This window comes from Ovis canadensis, chromosome 12, assembly GCF_042477335.2.
Source record: "Ovis canadensis isolate MfBH-ARS-UI-01 breed Bighorn chromosome 12, ARS-UI_OviCan_v2, whole genome shotgun sequence".
Taxonomy (NCBI): domain Eukaryota; kingdom Metazoa; phylum Chordata; class Mammalia; order Artiodactyla; family Bovidae; genus Ovis; species Ovis canadensis.
Genome location: NC_091256.1, coordinates 38735503 through 38755742, shown reverse-complemented (window position 1 = coordinate 38755742; position 20240 = coordinate 38735503). Strand labels below are relative to the sequence as shown.

Here is a 20240-nt window from a genome sequence, read left to right as displayed (position 1 = left end):
TCTGACGCAGGATACAGCATGCTTGGGGCTGGTGCATGGGGATGACCCAGAGAGATGTTATGGGGAGGGAGGTGGGAGGGGGGTTCATGTTTGGGAACGCATGTAAGAATTAAAGATTTTAAAATTTAAAAAATAAAAAACTAAAAATTAAAAAAAAAAAATAAAGTCTGATCAGCTTACAAGGAAATAATAAGCTGAGTCAGAGTGTAAAGTAAAAAAAAAAAAAAAATTTAAAAAATAAAAAACTAAAAGAAAAAATAAAAATAAAAAATAAAAATCACCTAAAAAAAAAAATCCATGTTCTTGGGGATTTAAAATTAGCCATTTTATCACTTATCTAGATCTTTAAATATCCTATACCTTATAAATTGAGAAATATCTGTGGTTTTTAATTTTATGTTAACAGGAGAATGAATAAACAAAATAGATTCATTAAAAAAAAAAAGACCTTGTGACAGGGAGGTTCTAGATTTTCTGAGTGGGGCCAGTGTAATCACATGTATCCTTAAAATTGGAGAACTTTCTCTGCTTCTGAACAGAGGGAGATATAACTACTGAAGAATGGTCAAAGAGAGGGGACACTGGTAGCTTTGAAGATAAAGGAAGGGGCTATGAATCAAAGAATTCCAGAAGATGGAAAAAAGACAAAGCAATAGGAATACAGCCCTGCTGATACCCTGATTTTTGCCCAGTAAGACCTGTTTTGCCCAGTGATCCACTGGAGAAGGGAATGGAAAAACCACTTCAATAGTCTTGCCTCGAGAACCCCATAAACAGTATGAAAGGAAAAGAGATATGACACTCCATGGAAGATGTACCCCCCAACCCCCAGGTTGGAAAGTGTCCCATATGCTACTGGGGAAAGGCAGAGAAATAGCTTCAGAAAGAATGAAGAGGCTGGGCCAAAGCAGAAATGACACTCAGTTGTGCATGTGTCTGGTGGTGAAAGTAAAGTCTGATGCGTAAACAACAATATTGCATAGGGACCTGGAATGTTAGGTTCATAATTCATGGTAGGTTGGACATGGTCAAGCAGGAGATGGCAAGAGTAAACATCGACATTTTAGGAATCAGTGAACTAAAACGGACCGGAATGGGAGAATTTAATTCGGATGACCATTATGCATACTACTGTTGGCAAAAATCCCTTAGAAGAAATGGAGTAGCTCTCATAGCCAACAAGAGAACCTGAAGTGCAGTACTTGGGGGCAAACTCAAAAATGATCTTGAATTATTTCCTAGACAAACCATTTAACATCAGTAATTCAACTCTATGCCCCAACCACTAATACCAAAGAAGCCAAACAATTCTATGAATTAATACAAAAAAAAAAAAGATGTCCTTTTCATCATTGGGGATGGGAATGCAAAAGTAGGAAGTCAAGAGATACCTGAAGTAACAGGAAAGTTTGGCCTTGGAGTACAAAACAAAGCAGGGCAAAGGCTAACAGAGTTTTGCCAAGAGAACACACTGGTCATAGCAAACACCCCCTTCCAACAACACAGGAGATGACTCTACATATGGACATTACCAGATGGTCAATATTGAAATCAGATTGATTATATTCTTTGCAGCCAAAGGTGGAGAAGCTCTATACAGTCAGCAAAAACAAGACCGGGAACTGACTGTGGCTCAGATCATGAGCTCCTTATTGCAAAATTCAGGCTTAAATTGAAGAAAGTAGTGAAAACAACTAGACCATTCAGGTATGATCTAAATCAAATCTCCTATGATTATACAGTGGAAATGACAAACAGATTCAAGGGATTAGATCTGATAGACAGAGTGCCTGAAGACCTATGGATGGAGGTTCATAACACTGAACAGGAGATGGTGACCAAAACTATCCCCAATAAAAAGAAATGCAAGAAGACAAAGTGGTTTTCTGAGGAGACTGGAGAAATAGCTGAGAAAAGAAGAGAAGTAAAAGGCAAAGGAGAAAGGGAAAAATATTCCCAAGTGAATGCAGAGTTCCAGAGAATAGAAAAGAGAGATAAGAAAGCCTTATGTGAATAATGCAAAAAAATAGAGGAAAACAATAGCATGGGAAAGACTAGAGATCACTTAAGAAAATTAGAGATACCAAGGGAACATTTTATGCAAGGATGGGTGCAATAAAGGACAGAAATGGCAAGGACCTAATAGAAGCAGAAGAGGTTAAGAAGAGGTGGCAAGAATACACAGACGAACTATACAAAAGAATGGTATACTGGTGTGGTCACTCACCCATAGCCAGACATCCTGGAGTGTGAAGTCAAGTGGGCCTTAGGAAGCATTCCTATGAACAAAGCTAGTGGAGGTGACAGAATTCCAGCTGAGCTATTTCAAATCCTAAAAGATGATGCTGTTAAAGTGCTGCACTCAATATGTCAGCAAATTTGGAAAACTCAGCAGTGGCCACAGGACTGGAAAAGGTCAGTTTCCATTCCCGTTCCTAATAAGGGCAATGCCAAATGATATTCAAACTCCCATACAACTATGCTCATTTCATATGCTAGCAAGATAATGCTCAAAATCCTTCAAGCTAGGCTTCAGTACATGAACTGAGAACTTCCAGGTGTACAATCTAGGTTTAGAAGAGGCAGAAGAACCAAAGATCAAATTGCCAACATTTGTTGGATTATATAAAAAGCAAGGGAATCCCTAAAACACATATACTTCTGCTTCATTGACTATACTAAAGTCTGACTGTGTGGATCACAATAAACTGTGGAAAGTTCTTAAAGAGATGGGAATACCAGACCACCTTCCCTGTCTCCTGAGAAACCTGTATGCAGGTCAAGAAGCAACAGTTAGAACCAGCCATGGAACAATAGACTGGTTCAAAATTGGAAAAGGAGTACATCAAGGCTATATATTGTCACCCTGCTTATTTAACTTATATGCAGAGAACATCATGCAAAATGCCAGGCTGGATGAAGCACAAGCTGGAATCAAGCTTGACAGGAGAAATATGAAGAACCTCAAATATACAGATGATACCATTCTAATGGCAGAAACTGAAGAGGAACTAAAGAGCCTCTTGATGAAGGTGAAGGAGGAGAGTGAAAAGCTGGCTTAAAACTCAACATTCAAAAAACTAAAATCATGGCATACAGTCCCATCACTTCATGGCAAATTGAAGGGAAAAAGTGGAAAGAATGACAGATGTTATTTTCTTGGGCTCCAAAATCACTGCAGTTGGTGACTGCAGCCATGAAATTAAAAGATGCTTGCTCCTTGGAAGAAAAGCTATGACCAAACTAGATAGTGTATTAAAAAGCAGAGACATCACTCTGCTGACAAAGGTATGTATAGCCAAAGCTATGGTTTTTCCAGTAATCATGTATGGATGTGAGAGTTGGACCATAAAGAAGGCTAAGCACTGAAGACTTGATGCTTTTGAACTGTGATGCTGGAGAACACTCTTCAGAGTCTCTTGGACTGCAAGGAAATCAAACCAGTCAATCCTAAAGGAAATCAACACTGACTATTCACTGGAAGTACTGATGCTGAAGTTGAAGCTCTAATATTTTGGCCATCTGATGCAAAGAGCCAACTCACTGGAGAAGACTCTAATGCTATGAAAGATTGAGGGCAGGAGAAGAGGGCAACAGAGGATGAGATGGTTGGATAGAATCACTTGCTCAATGGACAAGTTTGAGCAAACTTGGGGAGATAGTGGAGGACTGAGGAGTCTAGTGGACTCCAGTCCATGGGGTCACAAAGATTCAGACATGACTGAACAAATAACAAAATAATTCACGAGTTATATTCCTTCAACATTTTATCCTGAACATTTTTAAAAGCACGGACAAGTTGATGAAATGAATACCCATATACCTATCACTATGTTCCTTAATAAACCTTTTGCTAATATTTACTTTGTCAGATATCTGTCCATCAAGTCAACCATCTCTCCATTTTATTTTTTTGATGCAGTTCAGAGTTACATATATCAGTAACCTTCACAATGGTTTATTTCTAACTCTTTGTTTTCTGGGCATGTAGTTACAAATTAAATACTGGTACATCAAAGAAGTATTTACTTACCACAGTGAGTACCACTTGTCCTGGATGAGACAGCACCCACAGGGAAAACTGTTGGTAGTACCAGTCATCAACTCCTTGACTTACAAATCTATAGGCAAAACAAATTATAATATTTATATTTAATCACTGATTGTGGCCGTTTAAGGATTAAGCATGATAAGATAACACAGGAATTTTCCTTTAGGCTCTCTGACTTTTCTGTTCTAATTTAGGTATATAAATAACAAAGCAGAGATAATAGAGCTTTAATTCATGCATAATGCATATTCCTTAAATTCCTCTTTAATATCATCTGCACATTTCCAATAAAACCATTGAGTTTCTGGGATGGTGTGCATGTATGTTAAGTTGCTTCAGTCTGACTCTTGACTCTATGGACCATAGCCCACCAGGCTCCTCTGTCCATATGATTCTCCAGGCAAGAATACTGGACTGGGTTGTAATGCCCTCCTCCAGAGGATGTTCCTGACCCAGGTATCTAACCTGTGTCTCGTGTCTACCTGCATTTGCAGGCAGGTTCTTTACCACTAGTGCCACCTGGGACTATATTAAGGTAGAGGATGACACCTATTAGCTTTGAATTTCTAATACTATCAATGGTAAAAACAATATTTGAAATAATTTCAACAAAATTGAATATTAGACTGAAATGATCAGGTGATTTTTAATAGTTAAGTCCTACATTTAACTTTAAAAAGTAATTATAATTTAGCTTTCAAAAGTAATGAAGAGGGGAGGGCGGTCCTAAGATGGTGGAGGAATAGGACAGGGAGGACACTTTCTCCCCCACAAATTCATCAAAAGATCATTCGAATGCTGAGCAACTTCCACAAAACAACTTTCTGAATGCTGGCGAAGGACACCAGGCACCCAGAAAGGCAGCCCATTCTCTTAGAAAGGAGGTAGGACAAAATACAAAAGACAAAAAGAGAGACAAGAGTTAGGGATGGAGACCCGTCCTGGGGAGGGAGTCATGAAGGAGGAGAAGTTTCCAAACAGCAGGACACCCTCTCATCAGTGGGTCTGTGGGGAGTTTTGGAATCTCAGAGGGCAACATAACTGGGAGAGGAAAAAAAAAAAAAAAACAATCCACAAAATAGGTGCCTAACCGCAACTGACAGCGGAGAAGTAGCCCAGATGTTTGTGTACGCCACCAGCCAGCGGGGGCTGGACAAGAAGGAGCAGGTTGCATGCTTAGGGTAAGGACAAGACCTGACTGCCCTGGGGACAATCTGAGGGAACTAACATGAGATAGCAACCCAAACTGCGGGATAGCCAGAGAGAGAGAAAAAAAAGAGAGAACTTTCCTGTGTAAAGCTCTAACATAAGGCGCAGCCTGGCCCGCTCACAGAACAAAGAATTGAGTGAATATCAAAGGAGAGCTAGCTGGCTGCGGACCGGCCCCTTCCCCCACCAGAGGCAGAGAGGCAGGCGAGTGACAGCCAGACCCAGAAGGCAAGGGGCAATCTCGGTCCCAGAGATGGCATCCTCCACCAAACTGTGAGCAGGCTTCCAGTTGCTAACCAAGTCTTCCTGGGATCCTGGACGGTTGACATCTGCCAGGAGGTTCACAGCCTGAGATCAGCTCCCCAGAGGAGACACACAGCACACCTGAGACAGCGCTCTCGTGACGCACTTGGGAAGCTGAGCGGCCGGGACTGGGGAGGTGATTAAGATGCTAGGATGCCACTTGGGAGAGTGCACTTTCCAAGTACCTGGTAGCCTGAGCTGCTTGGACCTGGGAAGGGCAAAAAACACATGCCCAACCAAGTCTATGCATTTGTGGAGTACCCAAGAACCTGAACCTGAGCAGCTTAGACCTGGGAAGTGTGTAAAATGCAGGGCCTGCTTTGGACAGTATCCCAGCAGAGCCTGAGCAGTGTAGACTGGGAAAGCACACACCGCTGTGAGCTGGGGCAAACCCAGTGTGGTCCATACACTGGGAGCACTCCACACACACCAGTGATATTTGTTTGCAGTGTTCCTCCCTCCCCACAACACAACTGAACAAGTGAGCCTAAATAAGTGACCACCTTTGCCCCCTTGTGTCAGGGCAGAAATTAGACACTGAAGAGACTTGCAAACAGAGGAAGTCAAAATAAAGAAGGGGGAACCACTCTGGAAGCGACAGATGCAACGGATTAAAACCCTGTAGATAACATTGACTAAGCATTGGAAGGGTCTTCTCTACAGACCTTGAGAATAAGTATAAGCTGGAACAAGGAACTATCTGAAACTGAACTGACCCCACACTGCCCTCAACAGTTCCAGAGAAATTGCTAGATATATTTTTACTATTATCATTTAAAAAATTTTAAGTTCTTTATCACTCCTTTAATTTTCATTTTTATAACCTACCATTGCCTTGCAAAAAAGATGCTATTTTAAAGTAAATTTCATATATATATTTTAATAACTTTTGTGATTGATTTTGTTTTGCATTTTTAATATTGTATTATTGAGAGTCTAACCTCTGCTCTAGATTTTTAATCTTTGCTTTTTGTTATTTGTTAACCATTTTGTACCTTTAAGAATCTAATCTTTAGTACCCATTTTTACTTAGGGGTGTGATTACTGGATTGATTGCTTTCTCCCCTTTTGACTCTCCCTTTTCTCCCCCAGGTCACCTCTTATCTCTTCCCCTCCCCCTCCTCTTCTCTGCTTAAATCTGTGAATTTCTCTGGGTGTTCTGGGCTGTGGAGAACACTTAGGGAACTGATTACTGGCTACACTGGTCTCTCCTCTTTTGATTCTCCCTCTTTTCCTCCTGGTCACCCCTATTTCCCTCCTCCCTCTTCTCTATGTAAGTCTGTGAACCTCTCTGGGTGTTCCAGACTGTGGAGAGCACATAGGGAATTGATTAGTGGCTAGATTGGTCTCTCTCCTTTTGACTCCCCCTCTTCTCCTCTTGGTCACCCCATCTCCCTCCTCCATCTTCTCTTCTATATGTAATTCTGTGAACCTCTCTGGGTGTCCCTCACTGTGGAGAATCTTTTCACCATTAACCTAGATATTTTATCATCTGTGCTGTATGGATGGAGAAGTCTTGAGGCTACTGTAAGAATAAGACTGAAAGTCAGAGGCAAAAGGCTTAAATTCAAAACTTGAGAACACCAGAGGACTCCTGGCTCCAGGGAACATTAATTGACAAGATCTCATCCAAAAGCCTCCATAACTACACTGAAACCAAGCTCCACCCTAGAGCCAACAAGTTCCAGAGTAAGACATACCACGCTAATTCTCCAGCAAGGCAGGAACACAGCCCTGAGCATTAAAATACAGGTTTCCCAAAGTCACACCAAACCCATACACATCCCAAAACCCACTACTGGACACTTCATTGCACTCCAGAGAGAAGAGATCCAGCTCCACTCACCAGAATACAGATGCAAGCTTCCCTAACCAGGAAACTTTGACAAATCACTAGTCCACCCCCACCCACAGGGAGCAAACTCCACAATAAAGAGGAACCCCAAACTCCAGCCTACAGAAAGACCACCCCAAACACAGCAATCTAAACAAATGGAAAAGGCATAAAAATATTCAGCAGGTAAATGATAAATGCCCACCAAATCAAACAAAAAAGGAGGAGATAGGGAGTCTGCCTGAAAAAGAATTCAGAATAATGACAGTAAAGATGACCCCAAATTTTGAAAACAAAATGGGAGTTATAGATAAATAGACTAGAGACAAGGATTGAGTAGATGTAAGAAATATTTAATAAGGACCTAGAAGAAATAAAAAAAGAGTCAACCAATAATGAATAATGCAATAACTGAGATCAAAAGCACTCTAGAGGGAATCAACAGTAGATTAACCGAGGCAGAAGAGAGCATAAGTGAGGTGAAAGACAGAATGGTGGAAATAAATGAAGCACAGAGGAAAAAAGAAAAAAGAATGTATGTAAGAATTAAAGATTTTAAAATTTAAAAAATAAAAAACTAAAAAAAAAAAAAAAGAAAGAAATGAGGACAACCTCAGAGACCTCTAGGACAAAGTTAAACGCCCCAACATTCGAATCATAGGAGTCCCAGAAGAAGAAGACAAAAAGAAGGGACATGAGAAAATACTTGAGGAGATAATAGTTGAAAACTTCCCTAAAATGGGGAAGGAAATAGCCACTCAAGTCCAAGAAACCCAGAGACTCCTAAACAGGATAAACCCAAGGTGAAACACCCCCAAAACACATATTAATCAAATTAATGAAGCTCTAACAAAAAAACCAAATATTAAAAGCAGCAAGGGAAAAGCAACAAAAACACACAAGGGGATACCCATAAGGATAACAGCTGATCTTTCAGCAGAAACTCTTCAGGCCAGGGGGGAATGGCAGGACATACTTAAAGTGATGAAAGAGAAAAACCTACAACCCAGATTGTAGGTACCCAACAAGGATCTCATTCCAATATGAAAGAGAAATAAAAAGCTTTACAGACAAGCAAAAGCTGAGAAAATTCAGCACCACCAAACCAGTTCTTCAACAGATGCTAAAGGATCTCCTCTAGACAGGAAACACAGAAAAGGTTTATAAACTCAAATCCAAAACAACAAAGTATATGGCAACAGGATCATACTTATCAATAATTACCTTAAATGTAAATGGGTTGAATGTCCCAACCAAAAGACAAAGACTGGCTGAATGGATGAAAAAACAAGACCCCTATATATGCGGTCTACAAGAGACTCACCTCAAAACAAGCGACACATACAGACTGAAAGTGAAGGGCTGGAAATAAATATTTCATGCAAATGGAGACCAAAAGAAAGCAGGAGTAGCAATACTCATATCAGATAAAATAGACTTTGAAACAAAGGCCATGAAAAGAGACAAAGAAGGACACTACATAATGATCAAAGGATCAACCCAAGAAGAAGATATAATGATTATAAATATATATGCACCCAACACAGGAGCACCACAGTATGTAAGGCAAATGCTAACAAGTATGAAAGGGGAAATTAACAGTAACACAATAATAGTGGGAGACTTTAATACCCAACTCACACCTATGGATAGAACAACCAAACAGAAAATTAACAAGGAAACACAAACTTTAAATGATACAATGAACCAGTTAGACCTAATTGATATCTATAGAACATTTCACCCCCAAACAATGAATTTCACCTTTTTCTCAAGTGCACACGGAACATTCCCCAGGATAGATCATATCCTGGGCCATAAATCTAGCCTTAGTAAATTAAAAAAAAAACTGAAATTATCTCAAGCTTTTTTTCTTTCTTTTTTTTTTCTTGTTTTTTTTTAATTTTTTAAATTTTAAAATCTTTAATTCTTACATGCGTTCCCAAACATGAACCCCCCTCCCACCTCCCTCCCCCTAACATCTCTCTGGGTCATCCCCATGCACCAGCCCCAAGCATGCTGCATCCTGCATCAGACATAGACTAGCGATTCAATTCTTACATGGTAGTATACATGTTAGACTGTCATTCTCCCAAATCATCCCACCCTCTCCCTCTCCCTCTGAGTCCAAAAGTCCGTTATACACATCTGTGTCTCTTTCCCTGTCTTGCATACAGGGTCGTCATTGCCATCTTCCTAAATTCCATATATATGTGTTAGTATACTGTATTGGTGTTTTTCTTTCTGGCTTACTTCACTCTGTATAATCGGCTCCAGTTTCATCCATCTCATCAGAACTGATTCAAATGAATTCTTTTTAACGGCTGAGTAATACTCCATTGTGTATATGTACCACAGCTTTCTTATCCATTCATCTGCTGATGGACATCTAGGTTGTTTCCAAGTCCTGGCTATTATAAACAGTGCTGCGATGAACATTGGGGATACAAGCAACTTATGCAGCTCAATTCCAGAAAAATAAACGACCCAATCAAAAAATGGGCCAAAGAACTAAATAGACATTTCTCCAAAGAAGACATACGGATGGCTAACAAACACATGAAAAGATGCTCAACATCACTCATTATTAGAGAAATGCAAATCAAAACCACAATGAGGTACCACTTCACACCAGTCAGAATGTCTGTGATCCAAAAATCTGCAAGCAATAAATGCTGGAGAGGGTGTGGGGAAAAGGGAACCCTCCTACACTGTTGGTGGGAATGCAAACTAGTACAGCCACTACCAAGCTTTTTTTCTGATCACAATGCGGTAACATTTGGAAATAGATAGGGAAACAGTGGAAACAGTGTCAGACTTTATTTTTTGGGGCTCCAAAATCACTGCAGATGGTGACTGCAGCCATGAAATTAAAAGACGCTTACTCCTTGGAAGGAAAGTTATGACCAACCTAGATAGCATATTCAAAAGCAGAAACATTACTTTGCCAACAAAGGTCCGTCTAGTCAAGGCTATGGTTTTTCCAGAGGTCATGTATGGATGTGACAGTTGGACTGTGAAGAAAGCTGAGCGCTGAAGAATTGATGCTTTTGAACTGTGGTGTTGGAGAAGACTCTTGAGAGTCTCTTGGACTGCAAGGAGATCCAAACAGTCCATTCTAAAGGAGATCAGTCCTGAGTGTTCTTTGGAAGAAATGATGCTAAAGCTGAAACTCCAGTACTTTTGCCACCTCATGCGAAGAGCTGACTCATTGGAAAAGACTCTGATGCTGGGAGGGATTGTGGGCAGGAGGAGAAGGGGATGACAGAGGATGAGATGGCTGGATGGCATCACTGACTCGATGGACGTGAGTTTGAGTGAACTCAGGGAGTTGGTGATGGACAGGGAGGCCTGGCGTGCTGCAATTCATGGGGTTGTAAAGAGTTGGACACTACTGAGCAACTGAACTGACTGACAGGAAAAAAACTATTAAAATACAAACATATGGAGGAGAAACAACACACTTCTGATAACCAACAAATCACAGAAGGAAAAAAAATCAAAATACACATAGAAACAAATGAAAATGAAAACACAACAACCCCAAACCTATGGGATTCAGTAAAAGCAGTGCTAAGGGGAAGGTTCATAGCAATACAAGCTTACCTCAAGAAACAGGAGAAAAATCAAATAAATAACCTAATTTTACACCTAATGCAAATAGAAAAAGAAGAAATGAAGAACCCCAGGGTTAGTAGAAGGGAAGAAATCATAAAAATTAGGGCAGAAATAAATGAAAAATAAACAAAGGAGACTATAGCAAAAACCAACAAAACTAAAAGCTGGTTATTTGAGAAGATAAATAAAATAGACAAACCATTAGCCAGACTCATCAAGAAAGAAAGAGAGAAAAATCAAATCAACAAAATTAGAAATGAAAACGGAGAAATCATAACAGACAACACAGAAATACAAAGGATCATAAGAGACTACTACCAGCAACTATATACCAATAAAATGGACAACTTGGAAGAAATGGACTAATTATTGGAAAAGTATAACCTTCCAAAACTGAACCAGGAGGAAATAGAAAATCTACACAGACAGATCACAAGCATTGAAATTGAAACTACAATCTAAAATCTTCCCAACAAAAGCCCAGGACCAGACAGCTTCACAGGTGAATTCTACCAAAAATTCAGAGAAGAGCTAACACCTATCCTATTCAAAATCTTCCAGAAAGTTGCAAAGGAAGGTAAACTTCCAAACTCATTCCATGAGGCCACCATCACCCTAATACCAAAACCTGACAAAGATGCCACAAAAAAAGAAAACTACAGGCCAATATCACTGATGAACATAGATGCAAAAATCCTCAACTAAATTCTAGCAAACAGAATCCAACAAGATATTTAAAAGATTTTACATCATGACCAAGTGGGGTTTATCCCAGGAATGCAAGGATTCTTCAATATTTGCATAATCAATTAATGTGATACATGACATTAACAAATTTAAAGATAAAAACCATATGATTATCTCAGTAGATGCAGAGAAAGCCTTTGACAAAATTCAACATCCATTTATGATAAAAACCCTGCAGAAAGCAGGCATAGAAGGAACACACCTCAACATAATAAAAACCATATATGATAAACCCACAGCAAACATTATCCTCAATGGTGAAAAATTGAAAGCATTTCCCCTAAAGTCAGGAATAAGACAAGGGTGCCCACTCTCACCACTACTATTCAACATAGTTTTGGAAGTTTTAGCCACAGCAATCAGAGAAGAAAAAGAAATAAAAGAAATCCAAATTGGAAAAGAAGAAGTAAAACTCTCACTGCTTGCAGATGACATGATCTTCTACATAGAAAACCCTGAAGACACCACCAGAAAATTACTAGAGTTAATCAATGAATATAGTAAAGTTGCAAGATATAAAATTAACACACAGAAATCCGTTGCATTCCTATACACTAACAATGAGAAAACAGAAAGAGAAACTAAGGAAAAAATTCCATTCATCATTGCAACGAAAAGAATAAAATACTTAGGAATAAATCTACCTAAAGAAACAGAAGACCTATATATAGAAAACTATAAAACACTGATGAAAGAAATCAAAGAGGACACAAATAGATGGAGAAATATACTGTATTCATGGATTGGAAGAATCAATATAGTGAAAATTAGTATACTACCCCAAAGCAATCTACAGATTCAATGCAATCCCTATCAAGCTACCAACAGTATTTTGCACAGAGCTAGAACAAATAATTTCACAATTTGTATGGAAATTAAAAAAAAACTTCAAATAGCAAAAGCAATATTGAGAAAGAAGAATAGAACTGGAGGAATCAATCTGCCTGACTTCAGACTACTACAAAGCTACAGACATCCAGATAGTATGGTACTGGCACAAAGACAGAAACATAGATCAATGGAACAAAATAGAAAGCCCAGAGATAAATCCACGCACCTATGGACACCTTATCTTTGACAAAGGAGGCAAAAACATACAATGGAGAAAAGACAATCTCTTTTAACAAGTGGTGCTGGGAAAACTGGTCAACCACTTGCAAAAGAATGAAACTAGAACAATTTCTAACACCATACACAAAAATAAACTGAAAATGGATTAAAGATCTAAAGGTAAGACCAGAAACTATAAAATTCCTGGAGGAAAACATAGGCAAAACACTCTCTGACATAAATCACAGCAGGATCCTCTATGACCCACCTCCCAGAGTAATGGAAATAAAAGCAAAAATAAACAAATGAGATCTAATTAAACTTAAAAGCTTTTGCACAACAAAGGAAAATATAAGCAAGGTGAAAAGACAGCCTTCAGAATGGGAGAAAATAATAGCAACCGAAACAACTGACAAACAACTAATCTCAAAAATATACAAGCAACTTATGCAGCTCAATTCCAGAAAAATAAACGACCCAATCAAAAAATGGGCCAAAGAACTAAATAGACATTTCTCCAAAGAAGACGTACAGATGGCTAACAAACACATGAAAAGATGCTCAACATCACTCGTTATCAGAGAAATGCACATCAAAACCACAATGAGGTACCATTTCACGCCAGTCAGAATGGCTGCAATCCAAAAGTTTACAAGCAATAAATGCTGGCGAGGGTGTGGAGAAAAGGGAACCCTCTTACACTGTTTGTGGAAATGCAAACTAGTACAGCCACTATGGAGAACAGTGTGGAGATTTCTTAAAAAACTGGAAATAGAACTGCCATATGACCCAGCAATCCCACTGCTGGGCATACACACCGAGGAAACCAGAATTGAAAGAGACACATGTACTCCAATGTTCACTGCAGCACTGTTTATAATAGCCAGGACATGGAAGCAACCTAGATGTCCATCAGCAGATGAATGGATAAGAAAGCTGTGGAGTGAACTCCGTGTGTCTGAGTGAACTCTGGGAGTTGGTGATGGACAGGGAGGCCTGGCGTGCTGCGATTCATGGGGTCGCAAAGAGTCGGACACGACTGAGCAACTGAACTGAACTGAACTGAATGCTTAAATGACTTCATTTAAAAAAATTATCAACATTTATTAGAATATTTTAAATGAATATTCTTTAAATGTTTGCTGCATTACAAACAGTGTCTATTTTTATTATTTTCTTATCTTTGCTGCTGAGAAGTATATTTATAATAACTTAATTATTTCAAAGAATATCAGTGGGAAATGCACCTTTCACCAATTAAAATGACCTTTTATTTAATTTAATGGCCTTATTTTCACTGTTTCATGAAATATCTTTACTTTTTCTTTCATAACTTATTGCATTTCTGTATCCCTCAAACAGCATCTAGTTACATTTTTATTTTGATCTCGGTTAAACAAACTTGCATGAATATTTATGATATTTAGCTTGGGTTTTGTTAGTTCTTTGCTTTTTATTTTGATATTTATTTTTTCATGTGTATATTTATATGAATATACATACAAGTACAGTATAATTTATTTCCTCCATAGTTTTGGAAATATTTATTCTAAGTTTTAAAAAATCTATCAGGAGAAAGTGGATCAAGATTTCTAACTAAATAGTCGTATCTTCATTCTGAACCATATTCCTTCAAATGAGAGAAAATACATGAAAAATTATACATATAAAGAGTTGGAAAACAAGAAAGTATGTTCTAGTGCATCAGAAACTTGAAAATTTTCTAGCAGATGGAAAAAATATTGAGATTGAACAAATGCAGGAGAGAGCCCAGGCCGAACCTGTAGGAAAATTAATTAAGAGAGGGCTTTCTCAACAGGGAAACGAATGGGCCTCTGCCTCCTCCAATTCCCCTTTCCCCCATCCTGAGCTGCTATTAGCCATTCAGAATGAAAATCCATAGAAGTGCTTGGTGGAGTTCTCCTAGGTTTGGGGCTGGACAGAGAAGCAGAATGAAGCCTGAAATAACTCCACACATTTTAAAGACTGTAGGAAAGAAAGGAGGAGAAAGAAGTAAAGAGAGGAAGGAAGGAAACAAAGAAAGCTGACATTGGCATTTTTCCATATGAAATAAAATAATGAAACAGTGCTGGAACTAGAGTGGCAGTCAAATGTCATGGGTAGCTTATGACTGCCAGCAGAAATGAAAAGCAACCTCCATACATTGAAAGAGAAGCTACTCTTCTCTAGTCCTACTCAGGACTAGGTCCTGCACATTTTGCTTGTCAAGCAATACCTACAGTCAGATAGGTACAGATATTAGAAACTAATATTTTTAATTAGAAACTAATATTTGTTTGTAGGAGAAGAGGGACTTGCCAGTATAAATATGAACAGATAACCAAGAATGGTGAAACATTTTAGGGAAATTAATAACAAGAAAAAGAGCAGAAATCCTTACCAATAGAAAAACTAAAATGAGGAAGTACATGAAAACAAAACAAACCACAAATTTGCTAAGCATGGATAACTGAAAGTGTTAGTCACTCAGTCGTGTCCAACTCTTGGCAACCACATGGACCAGAGCCCATCAGGCTCCTCTGTCCATGGGATTCTCCAGGCAAGAATACTGGAGTTGCATTTTTCTCTCCAGGAGATATTCCCAACCCAGGAAGTGGATTCTTTACCATCTGAGCCACCAGGGAAGCCCAAGCATGGATAATTATTGACCTATAAATAGAGAACTAAGAGCAATCTCTAAATAATTACACGGTAATGAGAGGGAGTTATGAATTGACTCATGCTCTTCAGGAAAAAATCAGAGATACTATAGAATTTGATTAAAATGCTTCACTAAGTATATTAAAATATTGAGTATTCACTAGGAAAAAAAGTGTAACTTTAGTACAGCTACAATAAAAGAGATTAAGAAACTCAGTCTAATAATAGTAAGTGAAAAGAAAACCCCAAACCAAAAGTCCAGTTAGAAAACAACAGGATGGCAAGCAGGAGTCCAAACGTGTTGATAATAAAAATAACTGCTGAAAGACAGCATATCAGTCAGCAGGAAACAGCACATTCAAAATAGTACTCGAAGAGAGTTTAATGAAGGTACACTCTGCAGAGGATGAGGGCAGGGTTAAAGGACCCACCAGGGTGAGTGAAGTATCACATTTTAGCAAATGGGGGTCATTGTTATGAAAAGATTGAACGACTCAGGGGAACAATATTACTGGAAACTGGTGAGGGTTGGGGACTTTGGAGAAGGGCCATTTGTCAAAAGCTATGACTTTAGGTAAAGGAACTTAGATTCTGTCAAAACTGTAGTAAGGCAGACAGAGAGTCTCATAGTTGCCCTACCCAACTGGGAGCTAGAGGTTAGGGAGTCCATGGATATGAGTACCCATGGACATGTGCATCCCAGATGGAAATAAGACAAAAAAAAAAAGAGGGCAGAGAATGGGTCTTTAGAGCATACCAGCACTGAAAAGTACTTTAGTATTGGTAGAAAGTAAAACAAAATAAAAGCAAGAATTAAAATCTGTTCTTCATTCAAGAAATCTTTACATGACACAGAAATGTTAAAAATAACATTGTGATATAAATGTTTGTGATTATGGAAACAAGTATGGCATTATTAGTATTAAATAAAAAATACTAACTGGTATAAATACTGATATTTGACTAAAAGAACACTCTACAAAGAATTTTATGGATAACAACAGAGCATCAAAATACATGCTAGATATTAAAAACACAAAAGAAATTGATGAATCCACAAAAAGTAGGAAACATTTTAAGATAGCTTTCTTCAGAAATGGAGAAGGAAATGGCAACCCACTCCAGTATTCTTGCCTAGAGAATCCTGCGGGCAGAAGAGCCTGGTGGGCTGCTGTCCATAGGGTTGCACAGAGTCGGACACGACTGAAGTGACTTAGCATGCATGCATGCATCTTAGGAAATAAAGAGCCAATAAATAAATAAGAAAATCAAGGAAAATTAAACATAAGGAAATATATTCATATAATTCATGACATCCACAAATTAAAGGCAAAAGTGCATGTGAGTTTCTCAGTAGATTCATAGTACATCTGATGTAATCGCTGTTGTTGCTGTTTGGTTGCTAAGTCATGTCTGACACTTTGCAACCCCGTGGATGGTAGTCTGCCAGGCTCCTCTGTCCATGAATTTCCCAGGCAAGGTGGATTCTTTACCACTGAGCCACCTGGGAAGTCCTTGATATAATTAAACATCCTTATTTATTAAAAAAAAAAAAAACTCTGCAAACTTGGAATAGAATAAAACACTGGACTTTGATATAGGGTATATTCCAGAAACCTAAGTATCATAAATGGTGAAACATTAGAAGCTTTCCCAATAAAATTAGAAACAAGGTAATTAAATAGTTAATTTCACTAGAGGACTGTAAGTAAAGAAAAAAGGTTGGGAGACCCCTGAAGTTAATGATCACTCAAGAAAGCAGGGTTACTTAACTACGAAGTGAAGCAGGCTTGCCTAGCAAGAAAACTATGCAAAGAAAGCATAAGCCACGCCCCCAAACAGTTAAACAACGATGACATGGACCCACATGCTGCCCAGCGAGTTCAGTAAGTTCATGGTTCCTAGGACATGCTCCTCTGCATGTACTAGCGGAAACTGTGACATTATACTAAAATGAGATGATTTGCCATCTTTAGTATACACCGTCCTTCTGCTGATTTGTGTAGTGCCATGAGAGTCCTAGGTTGACCATGAGGGGACAGGAAAACTTCCCCATCTGATGAAAAGGAGGAGCTGATGATAGCAAAGTGATGTCTAGTCAAGAATGAGAAAAAAGGTGGTCTTTTCCCTCTGTCCACTTTTCCTTTGATTATAAAACTGTAGCCTCTCAAGGGAGGCACCCTCTTGCTCACCAGCTTGTGAGCCTCACAAGCAACCTATTCTAGTAAGTCACTTCTTATCTATCACTTTGTTATTGTGGTTTAGTTGTTTAGTGTCTGACTCTTTTGCGACTCCATGGCCTTTAGCCCACCAGGCTCTCGATTTTCCAGGCAAGGATACTGGAGTGTGTTGCCATTTTCTTCTCCAGGGGATCTTCCTGACTCAGGGATCAAACCGTCTTCAGCACTGCAGGCGGATTCTTCCTGGGAAGCCTCATCTATCACTTTGCCTCTCACCAAATTCTTTCTGGACTGAGACATAAAGAACTGGAGCTCCTCAGAGCTCCCTCCTCAGATGTATTTTAACAGTTTTAGGAGTAAATAATTGGAAATGTAAAAGACTGATCTAGTCAAATTAGTTTTAAAAATTCACACCCTGAGGCTCTTTCTTTAAAACAGAATGCAATGATAGAAATATAAAGAAGACAGCATTAAAAAAACTAAAGCAAATAATCAATCTTAGGAAGCAAAAATGGGACAGAAGTGCAGAGTACTGAAGTGGGCTGCAACCAGAGGCCTCCTGAGCACTAGGTTTTTTGAAAGCAGGCAGAGGTAGACGTCAGTTCTGGTCCTGGCCAGTCTTCAGAAACTTATGAATTTCAAAGTACACAAGACTGACCAGATGTTGTCCATGAGTACACACTAAAACTGACATTTACACTGCAAAAATGAGTGTTTTCCTTTCAGTCATGTGCCATTGTGTTCTATCAAAACCCATTTCATAAAAGACTATACTCCATATATCTCTCTGGATACTTCCCACTTATATTAGCAGATAATTAAACAAGCTTAAAAATATGTATGCATATACATATAATCTTAGGATTTGAAAATTGTACTTACTTTTTTACCAGATCAAACATGGTTTTCTCTACATTTACCAGCCATTGTTCTATACCACTTCTTATACGGATTTTCCTATAATTTTTTTCAAAAATAATTATTATAAAAAATTCTTTTTATTATTTTTATTCATATTTCACTACTTTGGTCAGTCTGTAAAACTGTCTTAAAACTACACCTATAATACTCTTGGGCCAAAGGACTATAATTCTATACTCTTTGGTATTTCTAGATCTTAAATTAGAAAATAGATCACCTAGTTTTAGGAAATTTTGACATCAAAACAATAAATCTGCAAAATTAAAAGGATCCAGTAAAATATGAATTTGCAAAATAGATAAATATTACAAAACATTTTAAGAACTTCATTTACTATAATTGCCAGGAAACCATTCATGACAAAGCCAGAAGTCAAAGGAAACAGCAGTGGGAGTAGCATCAGCAACCGCAAGCAAATAGCAAATTTCCTTCCTACCTATATTCATATACTGAAACTTTGTGTTGGCTTACAGGATATATTAATATAGAGAGACATGGAAAGGTAAAACTCTACATAAGTAAACTATCTTTGAAGAAATAGTTTGATTAGCAAATGTCTATGAAATGTCAGAAACTTCCAAGCAAAGGTTTTAAATAATGAAGATTTACAGAGTCTAAATGCTTAGTTTATGACAGAGATATCATACTTTGGCAGCACAAGAGTTTCTCCTTCAGCAGATATGAACATTACCACAGCAGGAGGGCCAATTTCTTGTTTCCATATCAGTAAGCGTCTTATATTTTCAAAACATTTCACAAGATGAGGCTGGGGGCCAGAAACAAATGTCAATAACATTATAAAACTCTGACTTGGTTCGATAATAACATTGCTGAAAAGGGAATAATGAATGATATTACCTGTACACACTCAGGATTTCTGCTATCAGATAGAATATCAAGAAGTTCAGCATTGCTAAGAAAGTAAAATCTTGGGAATATCATCCTTTTAGTTTCAAGATAGTCCTGTACAGATTCAAAAGTAATAAAATTCAGAGTATATGTTTAATCATGATATAAATTACATTATCATTTATGCCTACATTTGTATGCAAAAACCACATTATTTAAGTTTCAGTATACATAGTAGTATCAGTCAAAATAACATACTATGCTCAACAAAAGTTATACTTACATTACTAACAAAAAAAGAACCATAACTAAAGCAATTTAAAACAAAAACAAAAAATCCAAGTCTTACACACATGTACACACACATATTATTGATCATTAATAAAGCACTATATTTTAGTATTATCATCATTGCTTTCCAGTGTTCCCAATTTTCTGCTCTTAATTCCCTATCTTCCGTGGGAATAAGTTGTCATTTCAGCAGCCCACTTCACATTCTACTCTACAGAGAATTCCTGTATTTCCACCCCTACCCACAATGTATCTGTGTTCACACCAATCTTAAACTCTTCTTTTCAGAGGAAGAGATACTACTCACTTATGTGGGTGAATTATCTTTGTTTTATTTACTACTCTCTTGTATCTTCAATTTGTTGGTTGCAACAGACTTTATAAACTCTCTTATTAAATATATACATTATATACATACACACACACATGGGCAGAGAGCTTTCTGTAGGTTGTAACTACCATATGTGGGTATTCTGGAGGGGTAATCATAACCACTAAGACTTATGTTCAACAAGCAAAAGGGATG

At 38.1% G+C, this 20240-nt stretch overlaps 1 protein-coding gene across 1 annotated transcript in view; it reads right to left on the bottom strand.

The window, feature by feature from the left end:
• Positions 1 to 20240, bottom strand: part of LOC138415814 (dynein axonemal heavy chain 14-like) — a 317408-nt gene that overhangs the window by 231048 nt on the left and 66120 nt on the right. The window contains exons 13-16 of the mRNA XM_069544370.1: positions 19433 to 19537; positions 19222 to 19340; positions 18536 to 18610; positions 4034 to 4121 (exon numbers count right to left, since the gene is read on the bottom strand). Of these exons, the coding sequence (XP_069400471.1) occupies positions 4034 to 4121; positions 18536 to 18610; positions 19222 to 19340; positions 19433 to 19537 (387 nt within the window). The remainder of the gene's footprint in view (positions 1 to 4033; positions 4122 to 18535; positions 18611 to 19221; positions 19341 to 19432; positions 19538 to 20240) is intronic.